Raw genomic sequence first — 20,282 nt, 5'->3', positions numbered from 1 at the left:
ATAACTTTTAATCTATGATGATTTCCTATGCCAGAAATGACACTGAAACCAATGTATTTTTGCTTCAGTTCTAAATATATTACTACATACATCCCTACTCTCTATGTGTAGCAAACATGGTGTTAAATATCAGATATTGCACAAAGTTCCAGACATATCCTTTACATTAAAATGAACGATGTGTACAGTAAAAACTACAAATATAATAGATAGCTTCTCACAATTCTGGCAGGCTGGAGACCAAAAACGAAGAACAGGGTATTTAAAATGTCTTAATTTATGTTGCCTACCCTTGAGAGTCATGCTTGACACTTGATGTTGCAACATTTATTACATAGCTTCTTCCCCTGCTTATCTTGGCTCACGCAGCCATTGTTAAGTCCCTGTGTTTTTTTTTATATCACGTGTAATAATATTTTCAAGTTATTCTGTCAGGCATAGGGAATGTATCTTCACTCCATGTATCCTCACTTCATGTATCCAACCTGGATTTAGAATTTACATTGTACTGGAATTATTGTGACAGAAGGTTTGTTCTGGGATATTACTGGGAAAAAAAAGTCATCCATATTTATTTCTAGTTGATTCCAGCACCATTTAACAGACATAAGAAAGTCTACTCTATATCTTCTGGCCATATATACCATACAGGCAGGTATGGGGGTCTATGGACCCAGGGGTCCCAGCCCTGGTTTGTCCTATCCCCATTATCATTAGTTGAGAAGAACCTGTGCAGAACTCCCATATCCAAAAGGAAAATTGGCCCAAGGCTTGCAGAAAGTGGTGTGAAAAGGCAAATAAAACACCAGGCCTTTCTGTATTGAAAACAGATCTTTGCTATGTATACCAGTGGCTGTAGTAGTTAGATTCGGAAAAGCGCTCAGCAAAAATCAATAAAGTAATTCAAACAATCATCAGTAGGAAATAGTTATCTCCTTTTTATCCCTTCAGCCAGAATAGATCATCTTTTTGTATTTTTTTTTTGTAAGTCAGAAACTTTGAATTGCATCTTCCTTATATAATGTTAAAGGAAGCTTGTCATTCTGTTTCCGCCAATGACAACGGTAAGGAGTTGGACCCTTCAACACAGAACGATGCTCGCTGGATTCTGCGAATCGGAACAATAATTTGTTGTTGTAGGCGCTGCCAACGACTGAACGATGAACAAGAACTTGTTTCCTTATGGTGCAACATTCTGTTTTGGCACGCATATCAAAAATCAACCTGTGTGAACAGGCAGTCCTTGACTTATGGACAACTGCCTGTTTACTGTGAATGGCCTCCATTTACTGAACGATCATCGCTGGGACGAATGTTGGACCCCTAAGCGCCTGACAATCGTTCCATCTAAAAGGACCCTAAGGTTTTACATGTTACTTATCATTGAGTCTGTCCCAACGCCCATCTTGATATCATGGTCAGTTTAAGTGCTATTGCACATGGTTATCCCTGTCGTTGCCAGACAGTTCCAAGTCTGTTGGATTAACAGGAACAGAACACATAATATATCCTATTAAATAAATAAATAAATTAACAATTCTCTTCACATCAAAGCTCTCAAGGAAGCACCAGGTCTCTAAGAAACGAATAAAAGATCTTCACACTTTTATTAATAAACCCTGTTACGCGGGTGAACACCGTTATCTACATCACAATATAAATATTAATTGCATTTTATTGGTTTGGTTCCTTTCAAGTCCAACCAAACACTTTAAATTGTGATTAAATAATAATCATCGTTTAAATATTATAATTGCTCTTTTTAGTCATCCACCATAAAATGATACATAAGGACTCTATAGTGATGGCCTTCTTGACTGAGGACTCTATAGTGATGGCCTTCTTGACTGAGGACTCTATAGTGATGGCCTTCTTGACTGAGGACTCTATAGTGATGGCCTTCTTGACTGAGCGCAATCGGCTGCAGTTACGTAAGTGGGACAAGAGTGATCCAAATCCTATTTAAATAACCATGTCCTTGTAAACGTGCGAGAACTTTGAAGGAAAGATGCCTCATTGTAATAGTGTTTTATCTGGATGCGCATAATGTTGCACATCATAGAAATCAAATTGTGTAAACAACGCTGGAAGCTGTAATATCTGAAGTTATTCACTGTATGGACTCTACATTATCTCATCCTGGTCACACAAACTGCAGTATCCATACAGGTGTATCCGTCCATACGTTATCCAAAAATGACACTCACGGGCAGGAATATTAATCCAGCTAAATAACTTTCATCATTAGACATGCTAATAAAAACGTATGGGTGATAACCTTTCACCACTAGTAACATGTTAGGGTGGTTTGCATTGTAGCCTGAAGATCCACTAACTCCAAAAAGACCACCGGGCTGGAGTGTTTTTGCAGCCTACTACTGTACTCCTACAAAATGCTCATGGAGGTCAGAACAAGCAGATTTGTGGTGCTGCTCAACTGAGGCAGACACCGGCAGATGATATTTTAATTGAAAAAGTGCCAGTTTTGGTGCAAGACTTGTACCTTCAGAACTTTACAGACTGAGCAAAAAATAATGACCTCACCAAAACACGTGACAGTGTTCAGATGATGATCCGGAACATAGGACACCATTGAGTGAGCCCAAGTAAAAACACATTAAAATCCATGTCAAGCGTGTAAAAAAGTATCGACATAATATAAATACAATAAAGTATACATGCAAGTAGGAATATATGCAAACAATGTTCTTAAGTCGATTAGAGACAATAGAATTTGTATAACCATATTAAATAATAAATAATATATAAAATCTGTTTGATAAGATCTATTGTGTAGCCAATCGATTTTAAGAATTAAGATTTTCATATATTTATACCTACCGTATGTACATACCTTTTTAACACTCTCGACATGTGCTTTTGTTTAAATATGTTTTTACATGGGCTTATTGTGTTCATTAATGGTGTCACATGTCCTGTTTGATCACTCCAATGATATTTTGGGGATATCATTGTTGTTCACTCTGTAAAGGCGCAAAGAATGTACAAGTCATGCACCGAAATGTGTTGCCTCTCCAATTAGGGTTGTTGACCATCTGCCGATGTCTTGGTCACCACAAATCTCCTGCTTTTCCTTTTGTGTTGGATCTACTATGGAGTCTCTGTTGAGAGAGGCTGCAACTACTGAGCTCCTAATATTCCTATTGACTAGCCCTCTGCACCGTGCAGCGGAGTGTTTTGCTCCTTTTACAATGTTAGTCATGACATCTACAAAACATCAAGTTGGCAGCCTGCATATACGATCCACTGCTCTATCTAGACATACAGCCTAATGCTTAATAAGATTAATAATTTAAGATTTTGACATCTAGTTAAAGCTACACATAGGCTTAAATATAACAGGCATCTGTATCCTCAGCCCTAGTGGTTGGATCACCCGATTCAAAAAGGTGGCCAGCATGGCATGTTCTCAGCCTATATACTAGTCCGTCTCAATGCCATAAGTAATTTAAATAGGTAAACAAATTCTACACATTATAAGAACCACTAATCTAATCTAAATAGTTCTATCTGGCACCTCTTCCGACATAGAGCACTTCACACTTTAATGGATAGTTAATAAGCAGCAATTGTAGGGCTTAACTGCACAGAACAAATCTGCGTGGTTGATGCCCTGTGCACTACATTATAATGGATATGGATAGAATATTGTTCAGTGTAGACAGACTGTCCATCAGAGAATCTGCTTCAGTGGTCACTGTAGGGCGAGAAATACATTTGAAATTGCCCGATCTGCACTGGTGGTGGACAAAGAGTTTCGAAACAATAGGCCGTAATAGTTCACCAACATTCCATGACGGCCCAACTAAGGGGAGAATGTAAAACCATACCGTACAGGACCAAAGTGCAGGGAAGGGTTAACATTAGAGAAACAAACTATTATAAATAAGAACTAAGAAAAAACAGCTTTATCAAAATGAAATGGTCTCTCTATATACATCCAACTTTTTGTGGACTCACATGTTGAGCTATGGTCTTAACTGCGTAGGTATGTTCTTCATCCACTGCATGGATACACTTTATTGTGCAAGTAAGTCACGTCTGTTATTTGGAATATATCTTCTTAGCAAAATTATAGTGCGCTAGCGGAGCCAGGTTCCGATATTTTCATACCCTGTATGAAATAATTTAGGTTAGACTTATAGAATGCAGAACATTAGATGGTGGTTGGTTCATAGAAGTATTATGTAAAATCCACGTCAAACTACAGTCCTCGTCCAAGGTTTCTCCTGCTACTTAATCCTATTGCAAGATTCTTCGTTGAGTTCCAACAGTGCTTTGATACAGTGAACACCACAGAAGCACACATAGTATAACTTGTAAATTCAAGGTGACCCAGAGCTTCATGCACAGCCTTCCGAGTTGTAACTACGATTCAGTCCTGCTACTTTATTATTGTGACACATGCATTAGGGCTTACTGATATTAAGAACTGGCCAATTTCAAGTGTTAAGAGCTATAAGTGCATGAAACAATACAGAATAATCAACCAAGTGAGCCCAATCAACAGTAGCTTGATAGCCTTTCAGAAGTGACTCCTTACGAACCCGTTTCAGGCGTGGGACCTTCTGAGGCTCAAAGACGCGCTAGAACAGGCAAAAGCTGGTAGGCGTCTTCCGGATGTTGAAAACATGTATTAGCTTAGTCATAAGTGGAACATGTTGCCTTTTAAAGTCCTAACTTTCTGCAAAATACTCATATCATGGGCAATGAGAAAATGGACCAAAAATTAAGAGTGTAAGGGCTCGCTCACACGGGCGTAGGTCACCCGCGTAATATGCTAGTATCTTTCACGGGCTTAATATGCGGGGTTGAGTCCAATAGAGCTAAATGGACTTTTATCACAATTACTGCAATTTTTTTCATGTGTTATGTCCTGTTTTGGTGCATATTAAGTGGGTAATGCGCACCAATATAGGCTATGCAGATTTGACATACGAAGCAAGTATGCATATTTCCTGTGTATTTTAGGCGTGTGAATAACGTATGGAATTTGCGGTTGACATATACGCCCCTGTGAGTGAGCCCTAATGTTCTTGGAGATGTCACTGCAGACACAAAGGCAGAATTAGGAAAACAACCACAGGTGAGGCGAATTGTCCTCCATGCATGTTGTGAAGTAGCAGAGAGGCCATCAGATGTAAACGGGTTGCTCCTGTGCAGTCAGCAGTCGGTACATGGCCGCAGGCATTGTCTTCATGTGTATCTGATGAGATCAAAAAGAGCAAAATTCATAAACGGCACTTATAACTTGCATTGATGATCCCACATATGCTAACACTGAATGCTGAGAGATATCACAGTGCCGTTAAATAAAGCAGAGTCTTGTAATATAATAGGCTACCAGAAATGTAACATTGTTCCCATTCACTTGAATAGCAACTGTGCCTGCAATACAATCCCGGGCCACTGCAGTGTGTACAGAGCTGCATGTTTCTGGCAACACCTCGGCTGAGGTCATTAATCGTTTAGTCCAGGGTATGTTTACACGCAGCATTTCCGCATTCAAAAAAGTCAAAATATGTACATCGGTGCAGATTTTGACTCTAAATCGGCTGCGCTTCCACGGCCGATTTCAGAAGATTCTGCACTCCCCCTCAGTTCTAGTCTTTGCGCTCTCAGAGCTTCTTTCACTGGACACATGGTGGCCTCTAGTGAGCGCAGTGTCACTCTGCATCACCTGACCTGCGGCACTGCACTCACTAGAGGGCGCAGGTGACCAATAAAGGAAGCACTGGGTGCGCAAAGACTGTGGAGGTGAGGGTTGGGGTGGGTTAGGGGGCGGGATCTTCTTAAATTAGCTGCGGATGGTGTGGATTGTGACTCTGTATCTTTGTGGAATTTTCTGCTGCAGTACTTCCGCTATATGTAAACATACCCTCAACATGCACATTGAACTCGGCTCAGTGACGAGATGGGAATAGCTTTCTACCAGACTGCACTAATCCAGTAGTAACAAAGGACTGCCAGACTAAAATCTAACCTGTCCGATCCTTTTTTCCCTCTCATATCTGCTGTCAACAGATATTTGAGAGTCTGTCATATACATTAAGATCGTTGGTCGCTCCTACCAAAATCAGGGGATTTGACCGTCTATTGGCAAATGAGTAAGGTCAGCTTCAAACAGTTTCACATTGAAAAGTGACTGAACTCTTCATTACAGCATATTCTACTGTGACAGTATTGCATTATATTTTATTCAGTAGTGTACATAGGGAGAAGTACGTGTGCAAAAGACACGCATCGTAGGTGAAGTTTTGCAAACGGGGTCTCGAACGCTGAGCATGCAGCTTTGCCATAATTAACCTTTGTAATGTTTTACTAAGAGAGAAGTATCACACATGTTGTAGACTTTGAATTGTTGCCTTTGTGGTGGATGTCACTATATAACCTCTTGCATTGGAACAATAAAACAGAAGAACTTAGAAACATCACTTTAGTGTACTCATTGTTTTCTTCTCCAATGCATTGAATTAGGCATACCTGATTGATAAGGCTACTATACCCCTTGAATATCAGCTAAAGGGAGTGATTACTTCCACACTATTAATAATCCTTGTGATATTATACATAGTCCTTAGTTTGGTTGAAATGGTTAATCCACTAATTAGCGTCTACATATCTGTTAATGGTGTATGTATTTTGTATTTCTTCTTAAAACTGCAAAGATGAATGATAATTATGTTTCGTAATACCAATTCTGTTTCCCAGCAGATCGCAGGAACAACATCTAGGGTGAACCTGTAAGACAATGCAGTCAAATAAGACAGTAATTAGGGCTTTCCATTCCTTACCTCACCAACTGCGTTAGAGAGAATATGAACTATCTTCTCATGAGGAGTTGCTACAACACTCTGTCCATTGATCTCTATGATACGATGGCCCACTCGTACCCCGCCTCGTTCAGCAATACCCCCTCGCATCAGGCTGCAAATCTGAACATAAGCCAAACAAAAAACTTATCAAGTCATGTCTTAACATGATTTTAGTTTATTTAGTGCTAGGAAGCATTAGATTTACAGAAAAATACGCATTGGAATTCAACAAATTGATTTTAGGCAAAATATTTAGCATTTGCTTAATTAGTAAATATAAAGAATCTACATTTTTGACAATTTTTTTAACAATAAATTTACTTAATTTGGGTGTTTTTAGCTGAGAAACGGCAGCTGGTGTACTAAAGGGAGACCTAAACACAGAGCCGAAGCTTGTATTCTACAAGAGAAAACCAAATCCAGTAACAAACTAAAGACCTGATTTTATTCATTCATTACATATTAAAACCTCTTGCTGGCGAACTGCAACACACATTATGAGCAGTAAACATTTAATCTGCTGAATATTAGACATTAGGGGATTGTATTACGAATGGGATCCTAAGAAGAAGAATAGGTTTCTGTGTGATATAAATCCACTGCATACAACTGAATGAGGTTGTGCAAACTTTACTGAGATGAATGGGGCAGTCGGAGACGTTCCTGCAGTAAATCTGCCACCTGCAGCAGAGGCGGCTGTAATGCCTGTCAGCACAGTTTTGTTGGTGAGGAGGAACCTGAGGACACAGAAGCTGACATATTAATCCCTTAAGGACCAAGCTCAGTAAACTTCAGGAGCAGGTCGGATTCTCGGCTGTTCGTTACAACCGAGGACCCTGAGGAGGAGGCTGAAGTAGTTTTTAAATGCTTTTGCCTTCTCCTTTACCAGCTACATAGCGTTCAATGAACCCTATGTAGTGAAGAGAGAAGGCGTAAATATTGCTTCCACTATTCAACTTAGCGATCACGTGACGGCCGGGTGCCCCCTGCCACAGCAGAGCTGCAGGGTCCTAGCAGACCCAGATGAGCTCTGTTAGTGACTACTGTCACTACAAGGGAATATTTTTTTCCTGTAACAGGGGACCTATGGATGCACCAGCTACAATGGAAAAGTGTGAAATTAAAAAAAAAAGACAATTGTGAATGACTCCCAGAGTCAAAAAATTATTAAATAGCCACAGGAAAAAAATGCAGCAAAAATAATTTTGGTAGATGAAGAAAAAAAATAGGGGCAGTGAAACCACCCCATGGGTAAAATCCCTAAAAAAAAGATGTCTGGTCTTTTTAGGACCAAAACATCCTGGTCCTTAAGGGGTTAACACATCCTCACATGGAAAAATGCAGCATTTCAACTAGGATGACAAAGACCCCTGCATGATTGGACATGTTGCATTTTGTTTATGTGCGCGGAAATGTTAATAAACACTTGGAACTTTTTCTGCATGGATGACATCACATTTTCTTTAAAGGGGTTGTCTTGCGGCAGCAAGTGGGGGTATACACTTCTGTATGGCCATATTAATGCACTTTGTAATATACATCGTGCATTAATTATGAGCCACACAGAAGTTATTCACTTACCTGTTCCGTTGCTGGCGTCCCCGTCTCCATGGTGCCGTCTAATTTCAGCGTCTAATCGCCCGATTAGACGCGCTTGCGCAGTCCGGTCTTCTCCCTTCCGAATGGGGCCGCTCGTGCCGGAGAGCTGCTCCTTGTAGCTCCGCCCCGTCACGTGTGCAGATTCCAGCCAATCAGGAGGCTGGAATCGGCAATGGAGCGCACAGAGCCCACGGTGCACCATGGGAGAAGACCCGCGGTGCATCGTGGGTGAAGATCCCGGCGGCCATCTTACTAAGGTAAGTAAGAAGTCGCCGGAGCGCGGGGATTCGGGTAAGTACTGGACGTTTTTTTTTTTTTATAACATGCATCGGGTTTGTCTCGCGCCGAACGGGGGGGCTATTGAAAAAAAAAAAACCTGTTTCAGCGCGGGACAACCCCTTTAACTTTTGGATTGGGCTGGGTACAACTGGGATTTTTGAGAGGGATGTTGAACATTTTGCATCCTTCGTAACTACACCATTCTTTGAGAGGGCTGCTAGAAATCATTTTCCACAGAGACTGTACTGATTGATGGCGGCCCACCAGACATCTGACATTTATCACTTATCCTGTGGGTTAATGCTTTCATACAAATTATAGAAGCTGCCTGGGAATAAGCATATGGTTACAGGACTGTACAAACTGTGTAGTGACTAACAGGTATCGGCTATCATCTGCTTCTCAAGACCTGACCAGATGTAAAATAATTCCAACATAAAAACATATGTACTGTAATTCCCTGCGGCATCTGCATATAGGCTGACCAATGGACGGGAACGTATGCCATGCCAGGCTGGTGCAGACCCAAGTTAACCCTTTGCAATCCAATTTTGGATTCATGGTTTCCTAGGGGTTTTTCTCTTTCTGTCATTCTACAATGGCGCCATCTGCTGGCTAGAGCCAGTACTGCGGTATGGGATATGCTGGAGAGGCCCATGACAACAGAGCAGTCAATAATATATAGTAAGAATACCCTGCCGGACGTCTTCTGACATCGGAGCTGTACAGCCTTTAACCCCTTGAGTGGCACGCCCGGAAATTTTCCGGGACGAGCTCCACTGCTCATAGTGATACATAGCCCGGAAATCTGCCCGGAAGTGTGCTCTGCCTGCACTGTCCCACAGAGAACAAAGCAAGGGCTTTGAAAAACCAGCAGAAGATATTGCCGATATGCCGGCAATCTCCTGCTTCTAAGTCTCCTGCTTTGTTTACAGATTGCCATAGAGACCATCGGCTTGTCAGAAGCAAGCCGATGGTCTCTGTGGCAGGGAGAGCTGGTGCTAAACTGTCAGAGGACAGCTAGGTACCAGCTCTTACAGCAGAGATCAGAGAAAACCTCCGATCTCTGCCGTGTTAACCCTTTACATGCGGCAGTCTATGTGACTGCAGCATGTAAAGGGCTGTCACCATCGGATCCCCGGAATGTGATCAGGGGGTCCTGATGGGTCCCTGTGGAAGTCCCCTAAAGGGACAAAAAAAATAAAAAATTTAAAAAAATTATAAAAACACTTGTCTCCCTTTACTTGGTAAAAAAAATCAAAAATAAAATCACACATGTGGTATCCGTGTGCGTCGTAATGACCCAGAGAAGGAAGTTAATACATTATTTAACCCCTTAATGACATGGCCCCTTTTTTTCTTTTTTCCCCATTTCTTTTTTTCCTCCCCCGTTTAAAAAAATCACAACTTGTCCCGCAAAAAACAAGCCCCTATATGGCCATGTCAATGGAAAAATGAAAAAGTTATGGCTCTTGAGACGCAACTGCAAAATTAGTTGAAATTCAATGATTAGACCATTTTAAAAAACCTGACCTGGTGGGCACAACAGGGTGGTAGGAAACCCGCCACTCAAGGGGTTAATCGGAATGTCGTCAGACAGTGGATTGGAAAGGGTTAAAAGTCAAAGCATGGTTTACCAATGCAATGTGATCACTAATAGGAGGCACTTTTTTCATGTTTTCAACTTTGTTGATATTTTTCACGTTTTTGTAAAAAAAAAACAAAAAAAAACCCACTTATGACTTCGCCTCAGAAATCCGTCTTATAATGTGTTCTATTGCAGAAGCCAATAAGCCCTCTACAAGTAGAAATGTTTGAGACAAGTTTGTGGAAAGTCTTGATAGACACAGGCTGATGCATTCCCTCGATCCGTCTTGATGGGCAGCTGGATCCAGTTTCCTGTCATTGCAGTCAATAACTCTAGAAGACAGCTGCGTATTTAAGCTATACATTACATTGCAGACCTCCTTTGCATTAGTTTTGGCCACCGCACATGCAGTAGCTTTTGGAAAGCACACCAATATTGAACCATCTGTCTAGTAGGAGCTACGATCTAGCACCCATAAAATGTGGATTGAAAGCTGCATTCATCTCCCTTGCTTAGAAATTGGAAACCGCTTCCGAGTTTCTAATTTTTATATTTAATCTCTCGGTTTTTTTAAATTCATCACTGCGGTTCAGGAGAACATCCGTCAAAGAAACAACTCAAGTGCTAAAATGAATCTATTGTCTGTCCTGCATGCATAATCGACATGTCTATACTTCTATTTATGCCGTTGCTATTTCTCACCATTGCCGCAGCATAATAGACAGTGCTAGAAGCCGCGAACAAAAGCTAATAATAAACCAAGCAAATTATTCATATCTCCATGAGCGTCTTGGTTATAAATACTCCCAAGGGAAAGCAGCGCTGCAATGAATCCTGGAGCGCTCAATGCTCACTTCAAGCCGCTACTGGCAGGAATGAGCAAGAAGACTCTCTGGTTTAGACAGTGGTTACCAGTAGAGATGAGCGAGCGTACTCGGATAAGCACTACTTGCTCGAGTAATGTGCTTTATCCGAGTATCGCTGTACTCGGGGCTAAAGATTCGGGTGCCGGCACGGAGCGGGGAGCTGCAGGGGAGAGCGGGGAGGAATGGAGGTAAGATCTTTCTCTCCCGCCCGCTCTCCCCTGCTCCCCGCTGCGACTCACCTGTCAGCCGCAGCGGCACCCGAATCTTCAGACCCGACCACAGCGATACTCGGATAAAGCCAATTACTCGAGCGAGTAGTGCTTATCAGAGTACGCTCGCTCATCTCTAGTTACCAGGTAAAATGGACCTGACCGAAATATTCTGCTTAAATTTACTTTTTAATTCTGTTTGTAGGTTTTGCTGTAATTCATGCATTGTAAAGAGAATGTGTCACCGGAAAATGGCCGAGTGTTTAAACAAATGACACTATAACCAATCAAACCCTGCGCTCCAAGGGTGTAAAATACGCTATTCGACACCAAAGTGGTGACAACATCAAGGTACTTCGTGGGGGAGAATCCTGGAACCTACGCCCCCACCTAGTGAGTACCCTCATTAACACCGTATTATAAACACTATGAGTGCAGGATTTTGATGGTGGTTTTATTTGCTTTCAACCCTCTCCAATCCAATTTTGGATTCAGGGTTTCCTAAAAGGCTTTCTCTTTTTGCTGTTATACAACGGTGCCATCTGCTGGCTAAGGTCAGTGTGTGTGAGCAAGAGAGGCTCTGACAGCAGAGTGGCTGTCAATAGATGGTAAGAATACCCTGTTGGATGTCTTCTGACATTGGAGCTGTACAAGCTTCAATCAGAATAAAGGAAGGTGTCAGACAGTGGATTGGAAAGGGTTATTACCGAGCCTCATGGTAACAGTATGTAAGGCCAAAAAAAAGATATATGTCCATTCACTTCAGCCTATTACCCCCTCAAAGTTGATCCAGAGGAAGGCAAAAGAAACCCCAAAGAGGTAGTAGTCAATTTTCCCCATTTAAGAAAAAAAAATTCCTTCCTGACTCCAATCTGGCTATTGGAGTAATCCCGGATCACCGACCCTTCTGAAGTTATTAATAGAGATGAGCGAGCACACTCTGATAAAGCAGTTACTCGAGAGAGATCTCTCTCTCTCCCACCCGCGCCCCCTGAGCCTGCTCAGACGAGGATAACTGCCTTATCAGAGCGTGCTCGCTCATCTCTAGTTAATAATAATATTGTATTGTCCGAGAAAGGCATCCAGACCCTTCTTGTACTCTTTTAACCTCGCCAAAGTGTTAGATCCCTTCCTTGTGCTCTCCCTCTTTGAATGTTCCGGTGACAAAGTGTTTTAACTACCTGCCGGACTACCGATGTAGTAGTAGCCCGCCAGGAGGCTTGGTTGTCTACACCGGCGAGTCCATTTCTTTTAGGCCGCCTGCACACGGGCGGAAATCCAGCCGCAGGATTTCCCGCGGGATTTCCGCCACTGAAAGTTTGCATAGGAGTGCATTACAATACGCACTCCTATGCAGACGGCCGCGGTTTGGCCGCGCGAAATTTCGCGCGGCAAACAAACCGTGACATGTCCTATTATTGTGCGGGGCACGCACTCACCCGGCCGCCGGCTCCGGTCTGTGCATGCGTCGGCTGCTCGGCAGCCGGCACATGAAAGAGCCGGGGCCGCCAGGCGCGGGAGAGTACGCGCTCGTCCCTGCAGGCTCTCGGGTCGGGTCCCGCGGCGAGAATTCTCACCGCCGGATCCGACCCGCTCGTCTGCAGGCGGCCTTATTTGGTTTTAATTTCTGTATTTTATCAACTAGTGTAGTCTTGTTTTTAAATACAAGTTTCTGTAAACATATATATAATATAGTTTTTAATCTAACTTTCCATATCACTATGTATATTTAAAAAAAAAAAAAAAAAATCTTAATATCCCATCATTTACATTCTAGTCTCTTAGCGTAATAATAGTCTGACACTTCTTGTTCTGTACAGCAGTCTCACAGTCCATAGACATAATGGACAGGAAGGTATTTGTTGACCTTTGTGGGAGAGTGTTCTGGACATGCTCTGTGACCTGTGCAGAGGACATTATGCAGGGAGGGGAAGGAGGTGAGCTGTGACAATCAATACTGGAATCGTGGATCCTGTGTTATCTATATATTGGTTTTAACTTTCATTGTATTTCAACCTGTGATGATAATGCGATGACTTGCTAAAAAGTTTTATCAGCCTATTATGAAGCTTACTGGCCAGAGTGAGAACTACTGAATTTTAGGTTTTTTTAAAACAGATATTTTTGGTATAACTTACCGTAAAATTTCTTTCTCGTCACGTTCATTGGGGGCCACAGCCTAGACCATGGGATATAGCCACTGCCCTAGGAGGCGACACTAAGCAAAAAAAGTGTTAGCTCCTCCCCGCTGGCTATATCCCCCCCTGCAGGCACTCAGCTAATTAGTCTGTCTGCAAGCAGTAGGTAGCCAGTGGGAGTACATTTATACATATTGTGTTATATACATACCAAACATAAATCTGGTGTAATTCTTTGCCACCAAAAAAATGACCGAAGAACAGAGAGTTCCGGCAACCGCCTAAATAATAAGGGGTGGGTGCTGTGGCCCCCAATGAACGTGACGAGAAAGAAATTTTACGGTAAGTTATACCAAAAATATCTGTTTCTCGTCCGTATCATTGGGGGCCACAGCCTAGACCATGGGACGTTCACAAGCAGTCCCGAAAAAAACATATACTGGGTGGGCACTGCACGTGCGGTCAAACGACTGCCGCCTGCAGGATTTTCCGTCCAAGAGCGGCATCGGATGATGCGGCTATATGGACTCTATAAAATTTCGAAAATGTATGCACGGACGTCCAGGTGGCTGCCTTGCACACCTGGAGGGCTGAGGCTCCATGACGGACTGCCCAGGAGGCCCCCACCGCCCGTGTGGAGTGGGCCGTAACCCGAAATGGTGGCGAGCGTCCCGAGGCTCGATATGCTTCCGTTATCAGGGACCTTATCCATTTTGATAGGGTGACTTTTGAAGCTGCTAGGCCCCTTCGAGTCCCCTCCGGAATAACGAAGAGGGAGTTGGTCTTGCGGAAATCCCTTGTTCTCTTCACATAGGTTCTCAGCGCCCTTACTACGTCCAGGTGGTGTAGTAGTTTTTCCTTTTTGTGTACTGGATTTGGACAAAAGGAGGGCAAAACGATTTCCTCATTAATATGAAACTGAGAGACTACTTTTGGTAAAAACTCGGGTGATGGTCTTAGTACCACTTTGTCCTGGTGAAAGGCCATATATGGTGTTTGTATAGACAGTGCCGCTAGTTCCGAGACCCTTCGGATCGATGTGATGGCGACGAGGAATGCCACCTTCCAGGTTAGTAACCGCATCGGGATTTCCTTGAGCGGCTCAAACGGCTGGTCCGTAATAGTGTCTAACACGAGATTGAGCTCCCAAGTTTGGACCGGAGGCTTAAACGGGGGTGTTGTATGGGCAACTCCTTGCAGGAAAGTCCGTACTGCCATCCTGTTTGCAATTGGTCTTTGGAACAGTACCGTTAGTGCTGATACCTGGCCCCTCAGCGACCCTACCCTTAATCCTACTTCAAGGCCTGATTGTAGGAATGCAAGAATCCTGGACACCGAAAATTGCATTGGTTGTAAACGCCTCTCCTCGCACCAGATGAAGAAGCGCTTCCAGACTCTATAGTAGATTGCTGATGAGGCTGCTTTCCTGGCTCGTATCATTGTCTGGATGACATTCTCCGCATAACCCTTCCTTCTCAATACCTCGGTCTCAACGGCCAGGCCGTCAAATGTAGAGACCTGGAATCCGGGTGAACAAAAGGCCCCTGGGATAGCAGGTCTCTTCGCTCCGGAAGGTGCCACGGTGTGTCGTACAGCATCTCCATGATGGCCGCGTACCAGCTCCTTCTTGGCCAATTTGGTGCTACCAATATCGCCGGTCGCCCTTCCTGCTTGATTTTTCCCAGGATCCTCGGTATGAGCGGGATTGGCGGGAATACGTATAGGAGTTTGTACTCCCTCCACGGAATTGTCAGGGCATCGGTTGCCGCTGCCTGTGGGTCCCGGGCTCGGGACACAAATGGGTGTATCTTGCAGTTCAACCGTGACGCCATGAGGTCCACATCTGGTGTGCCCCATTTCCGGCATATCGTCTGAAAAATTTCTGGATGCAGGCCCCATTCGCCGGGATCTATCCTTTCCCGGCTTAGGTAATCCGCCATCCAGTTTTCTACTCCGGGGATGTACACCGCGGATATTGAGCTTAGATGCCTCTCTGCCCATGTCAGTATGGCTGCCACCTCGCTCATTACCGACGAGCTCCGTGTCCCACCTTGCCGGTTGATATAGGCCACCGCTGTGGTGTTGTCCGTCTGAATGCGTACGCTTTTTCTCTTGAGACTGGGCCCGAAGTGTTGGAGCGTCCGGTAGATAGCTCGCAGTTCTAGAATGTTTATGTGAAGCCTTGCCTCTCTTTGTGACCACTCTCCCTGAACCGATTGGTCCCTCAGTGTTCCGCCCCAACCTGAAAGGCTGGCGTCCGTCGTCACTACTGTCCATTGCCTGGGGCCCAACGGTCGCCCTGCCTGCAGTCTGCCAGGTCTCAGCCACCATTTCAGTGACCCTCGGACCTGAGGGGTTATCTGGATCTGCCGTTCCAGGGTCAGCCGGGACCCATCCCAGCGTGACAGTATCAGGTGTTGTAACATCCTTGATCGGAACTGAGCGAAAGGGATTGCCTCGAATGCTGCCACCATCTGGCCCAGGATAGCCATGCAGTATCTGATGGTCAGTGGTTTCCCCTGCCTTAGGGACCGGACGCCCTGCCGGAGCTTGTGTGCCTTTGCTTGAGGTAGCCGGATCCGGTGGAGGCTGGTGTCGAATATCATGCCCAGAAATTGCAAACGTTGTGTTGGTTTTAGACATGACTTTTCGTGGTTCACTATCCAGCCGAATTCTTGTAGGGTTTTTATCGTGACGTTCAGGCTCCTGACGTTGTCGTCCAACGATGGTGCTTTTATTAGTATGTCGTCTAGGTATGGAATAGCTTCTATACCTTCCGCATGAACTAGCGCCATCACTGCCGCTAGTACCTTCGTGAAAACTCTTGGTGACGTAGACAGGCCGAATGGCAGCGCCGTAAACTGAAAGTGCCTTCCCTGTGTTTCGAAGCGGAGGAATTTCTGATGTGTTTCCCGGATTGGGATATGAAGGTAGGCGTCCTTGATATCTATCGAGGACAGAAATTCCCCCGGCTGCATGGATGTTATCACGGACTTGACTGACTCCATCCGGAAATGTTTTGTCCTGACGAATCGATTCAATCTCCTTAAGTCCAGGACCGGTCTCACTCTGCCATCCTTTTTGGGTACTAGGAAAAGGTTCGAGTAGAACCCCTGCCTCTCCTGGGCTCCTGGCACCGGTTTCACAACCCCTTGTGCCAGTAGGTTCTGTACTGCTTGTTGTAGGTTGGCTACCCCTTCCGGAGAGGACGGCACTCTGGACTTGCAGAAAAAATTCCGTGGGAGGGTTGTGAATTCGATTGAGTACCCGGATGTCACAATCTCCTGTACCCACTTGTCGTTCACGCGCCTCCCCCATGTCTCCCAAAATTGGGAGAGTCTGCCCCCCACCCTGGTGACACTGGGTGGGGGCAGTGCCTCATGCCACGTTTTTTGGTCCCGCCATTTTCGATGTTCCGGGTCGTGGTCGCCACGGCTGTTTTGTTTTAAATGAGGGGCCCCTCTTTGACTCTGCAGGGGTTCTCGTAGAGTGGGACCACTGCCCCGCCCCTGGGCGGGATGGAAAGCGCCGAAAGGGCCTAAAGAACGGCTTCTTTCTTAATGGGGCCTTCTCCTTCCTTGCCGCCATTTGCGGTAGTGACGTGCTCTTGCCGCCTGTGGCGTCCTTTATCATGACATCCAGTTTGGGGCCGAATAGTCTGTCTCCCTCAAACGGCAATTTCGTTAGCGCTATTTTGGACGCTGTATCCGCTGACCAGCTCTTCAGCCAGAGTGTTCTCCTTGTCGCTACCGATGCGGCGGACGCCCGGGCCACAAATTTGGCTGCGTCACGCTGAGCTGTGCATACAAACTTATTTGCCTGTATGATATTATCTGTCAGCTCGAGCAACTCGCTTGGTGGAGCGCCTGCTATGATGTCTTTCCGTAATTGTTTGACCCAGGCTGTGGACGCCTTACTGACCCATGCAGCCGCAAATATCGGTTGCAAGGCTGTGCCTGTGGCTTGAAACACTGTTTTTGCCAAGGTGTCCAGCTTCCTGTCTTGCGGGTTCGCTAGCGTCGCTACTTCGGCTGTTGGCAATGCTGTGCTCTTAGCTAGTCGTGACACGGGTGGGTCGACTACTGGAGGTACCGCCCAACTCTTTTTCAAGCCCCCTGGGAACGGGTAAGTAATTTCCCAAGTCTTCCCGGGTTGCCTGAATTTTTTATCCGGGTTCTGCCACTCCTTGTTAAGGGCTTCCGAGAAATCCGGGTGGTCCGGAAAGACCTGTCGTGATTTCCTCTGTCGTCTAAACGACACCGTGGACGGGGCCGTTTCTACTGTTTCTTCCGTAACCTGGAGGGTTTCCCTTACGGATATCACCAGGCTGTCCATTAGGCTGGCTAGGCGTGACACTTGCTCTTCGTCTAGTTCAGACATTGACGAGGCATCAGAGCGGTCGTAGTCTTCCGACCCACTGCCCTCACCTGCCGTTTGTGCCGTGTCATGGGATGCCCGAGAGCACGACGCTCGTGGGGACTCATGGTGAGCCCGGGCCTGTCTTGTAGAATATCGGGATCGCGACGAGTGCCGTGATCTATGATACGTATGCACAGATTCTCTGGAACCGTGGGAGCCGCGAGAGTCCCCGGACCGCCTGGACCTGGGGGACCTACCTGACCTCCTGGTGCGCCGTGACCTCCGGGGGGAGTCCTCGCTACTGCGGGACCTCCTCCTCTTGCGTGTCCTCCCTTGCGCGTATTCCGAGGAGGACGCGTCGGAGCTAAGCTCTAACCGGCGTAAAATTGCCGCAGAGGATGAGGCCAGGCCGGAAACGGCAGCAGCCAGGGACCTTGCCCATTGGGGCTCGGGCCCTGGCTCCACAGGGGCGGCGGGGGGCACCGGAGTCCCTGGGGGAGCGCGTGCCGTGGTGCACCCCGCGCAGCGGGGGTCGGTTTGACCGTACGCAAATTTAACGCTGCATGTAGAGCAAGCGTAGTGCTTCACCCTCCCCTTGGCCGGGCTGGAACCCTCTGATCTGGGGTCAGACATGGTAACACAACACAATTTGCAACTGGTGGGTACCGTTTACAGGAATGCCTGCAGGGGGGGGAGGGGAGGGCGAGGGGAGAACACCGCAAAGTGCCGCCTTGGGCAAGGCTTACCCGGTCTGGCAGCTGTTTGTGCGGTTCCCCCGGTCCAGCTGGAGCCTCTGGTCCTGACGTTTGAATGTTGTCGGGAGTCGACGCGGGTACACACACACGACCTCGTAGCGTTGGTGACCCGGCAGGCGTTGTGGCAGGGACTTGCTGCGGCGTTGTCACTGCTGCTGGTGCCCGAGACAGGAGGTGCTGCTGCTGTCCGGATGCTTCTCCACAGCAGAGGGACCCTGCAGAGCCGGATGGCTGGACGGCTGCTGCTCAGAAGCGCTGCTGCCCCTCAGGCGGGCTGCTGCTCAGGCGGGCTGCTGCTCAGGCGGGCTGCTGCTCAGGAGGGCTGCTGCTCAGGAGGGCTGCTGCTCAGGAGGGCTGCTGCTCAGGAGGGCTGCTGCTCAGGAGGGCTGCTGCTCAGGAGGGCTGCTGCTCAGGAGGGCTGCTGCTCAGGAGGGCTGCTGCTCAGGCGGGCTGCTGCTCAGGAGGGCTGCTGCTCAGGAGGGCTGCTGCTCAGGAGGGCTGCTGCTGCGGGCTCGGGGAGCTGCACAGTGCCAGGCTCCGGCGTGCGTGTAGGCAAGCTGACACGCTGTGCTGCAGAGAGCGGCCATTCTTTTTCCTGGCTGCCCTTTTTAAGCTTGCCGCGCTCGGAGGGGGCGTGGCCTGGCCGGGAAGCGTCCCCGTGACCCGGAAGTGACGTCTTCCGGCCGTGACGACGGCGCTCCGCCCCCCGGAGCGCCGCGCCCGGAAGTGGCTTGCCGGCCGGCGCCTCGGCGTCCTGCCCTGCCCTGCCCCGCTCCGCTCCGCTTCTATCCCTGCCAAGGGAGAAACTGCCGCCGCTGCTGCTTCTCTGCCGTCCGAGAGTTGTGATGCCCAGGTAACCTGCGTCTTGTTGCCGCTGCCGCCGCTGCGAGGAGGGAGTCCCGAGTGATTATTTTCTGGTGTTGTTCTGGGGGCCACAGCCTGTCCACACGTCGACAGCTCCAGCAGTGCTGCCCCCTACGCGTCACCGTCAGACAGTGCGCTACTCCAGGGAGGGGGAGCCCTATGGCTGGCGGGTAACCGACTCGGATGCGCATTGCATGGTCGGGCCCCTTTTTCTTCTCTGGGTGAGACGCCGCAGTAGTGGTGGAGACACCCCCTGCCTGCGTCTCCCCCGGGAGGCCAGTAAAGCCAGGGAAAAGCCCCGACTCCCCGGATTCCCGTGAATAGCTTTTCCTACGTCTGCCTCCTAGCAGACACTAAGCTAAAGACTAATTAGCTGAGTGCCTGCAGGGGGGGATATAGCCAGCGGGGAGGAGCTAACACTTTTTTTGCTTAGTGTCGCCTCCTAGGGCAGTGGCTATATCCCATGGTCTAGGCTGTGGCCCCCAATGATACGGACGAGAAATATACACCGTGTCATAGATTTATTTTTTATTTTTTTAAATCGCTAAAAAACTAAAATATATATGATAAAACTGGTCATTTTCTGATGACACATTCACCTTTAAACAAAAAGTTTATAGGAAAGCTTTATACTCTTTGGCTAAAATTCACAGTTTTGGCTAAACAGAAATGCATGTAATAACTGCAAAGTCTTAGGACATGGGAGTCCCTATAGGTCTGTATTAATCTGTTAGGCACCATATTCTAGCCCACAACCTTTCGAGAACATTATCGCCATAGTACAACATC

General features: G+C 46.5%; 1 protein-coding gene across 3 annotated transcripts in view; it reads right to left on the bottom strand.

Annotated features, from left to right (window-relative positions):
* Positions 1 to 386: 386 nt before the first annotated feature.
* The window catches only part of APBA1 (amyloid beta precursor protein binding family A member 1), a 138,196-nt gene continuing 118,300 nt past the window's right edge, over positions 387 to 20,282 (bottom strand). For 2 of the 3 annotated variants that reach the window (XM_066604191.1, XM_066604192.1), the window contains 2 exons: positions 6,816 to 6,956; positions 387 to 5,227 (listed from right to left, as the gene is read on the bottom strand). In XM_066604191.1, the coding sequence (XP_066460288.1) occupies positions 5,156 to 5,227; positions 6,816 to 6,956 (213 nt within the window). In that variant the 3' untranslated portion in view covers positions 387 to 5,155. The remainder of the gene's footprint in view (positions 5,228 to 6,815; positions 6,957 to 20,282) is intronic. The other variant, XR_010792874.1, reaches the window with a different exon arrangement.

The sequence above is a fragment of the Eleutherodactylus coqui genome, chromosome 5 (assembly GCF_035609145.1).
Source record: "Eleutherodactylus coqui strain aEleCoq1 chromosome 5, aEleCoq1.hap1, whole genome shotgun sequence".
NCBI classification, from domain to species: domain Eukaryota; kingdom Metazoa; phylum Chordata; class Amphibia; order Anura; family Eleutherodactylidae; genus Eleutherodactylus; species Eleutherodactylus coqui.
The sequence above is the reverse complement of the archived record's forward strand: the minus strand, read 5'-3'. Positions and strand labels throughout refer to the sequence as shown.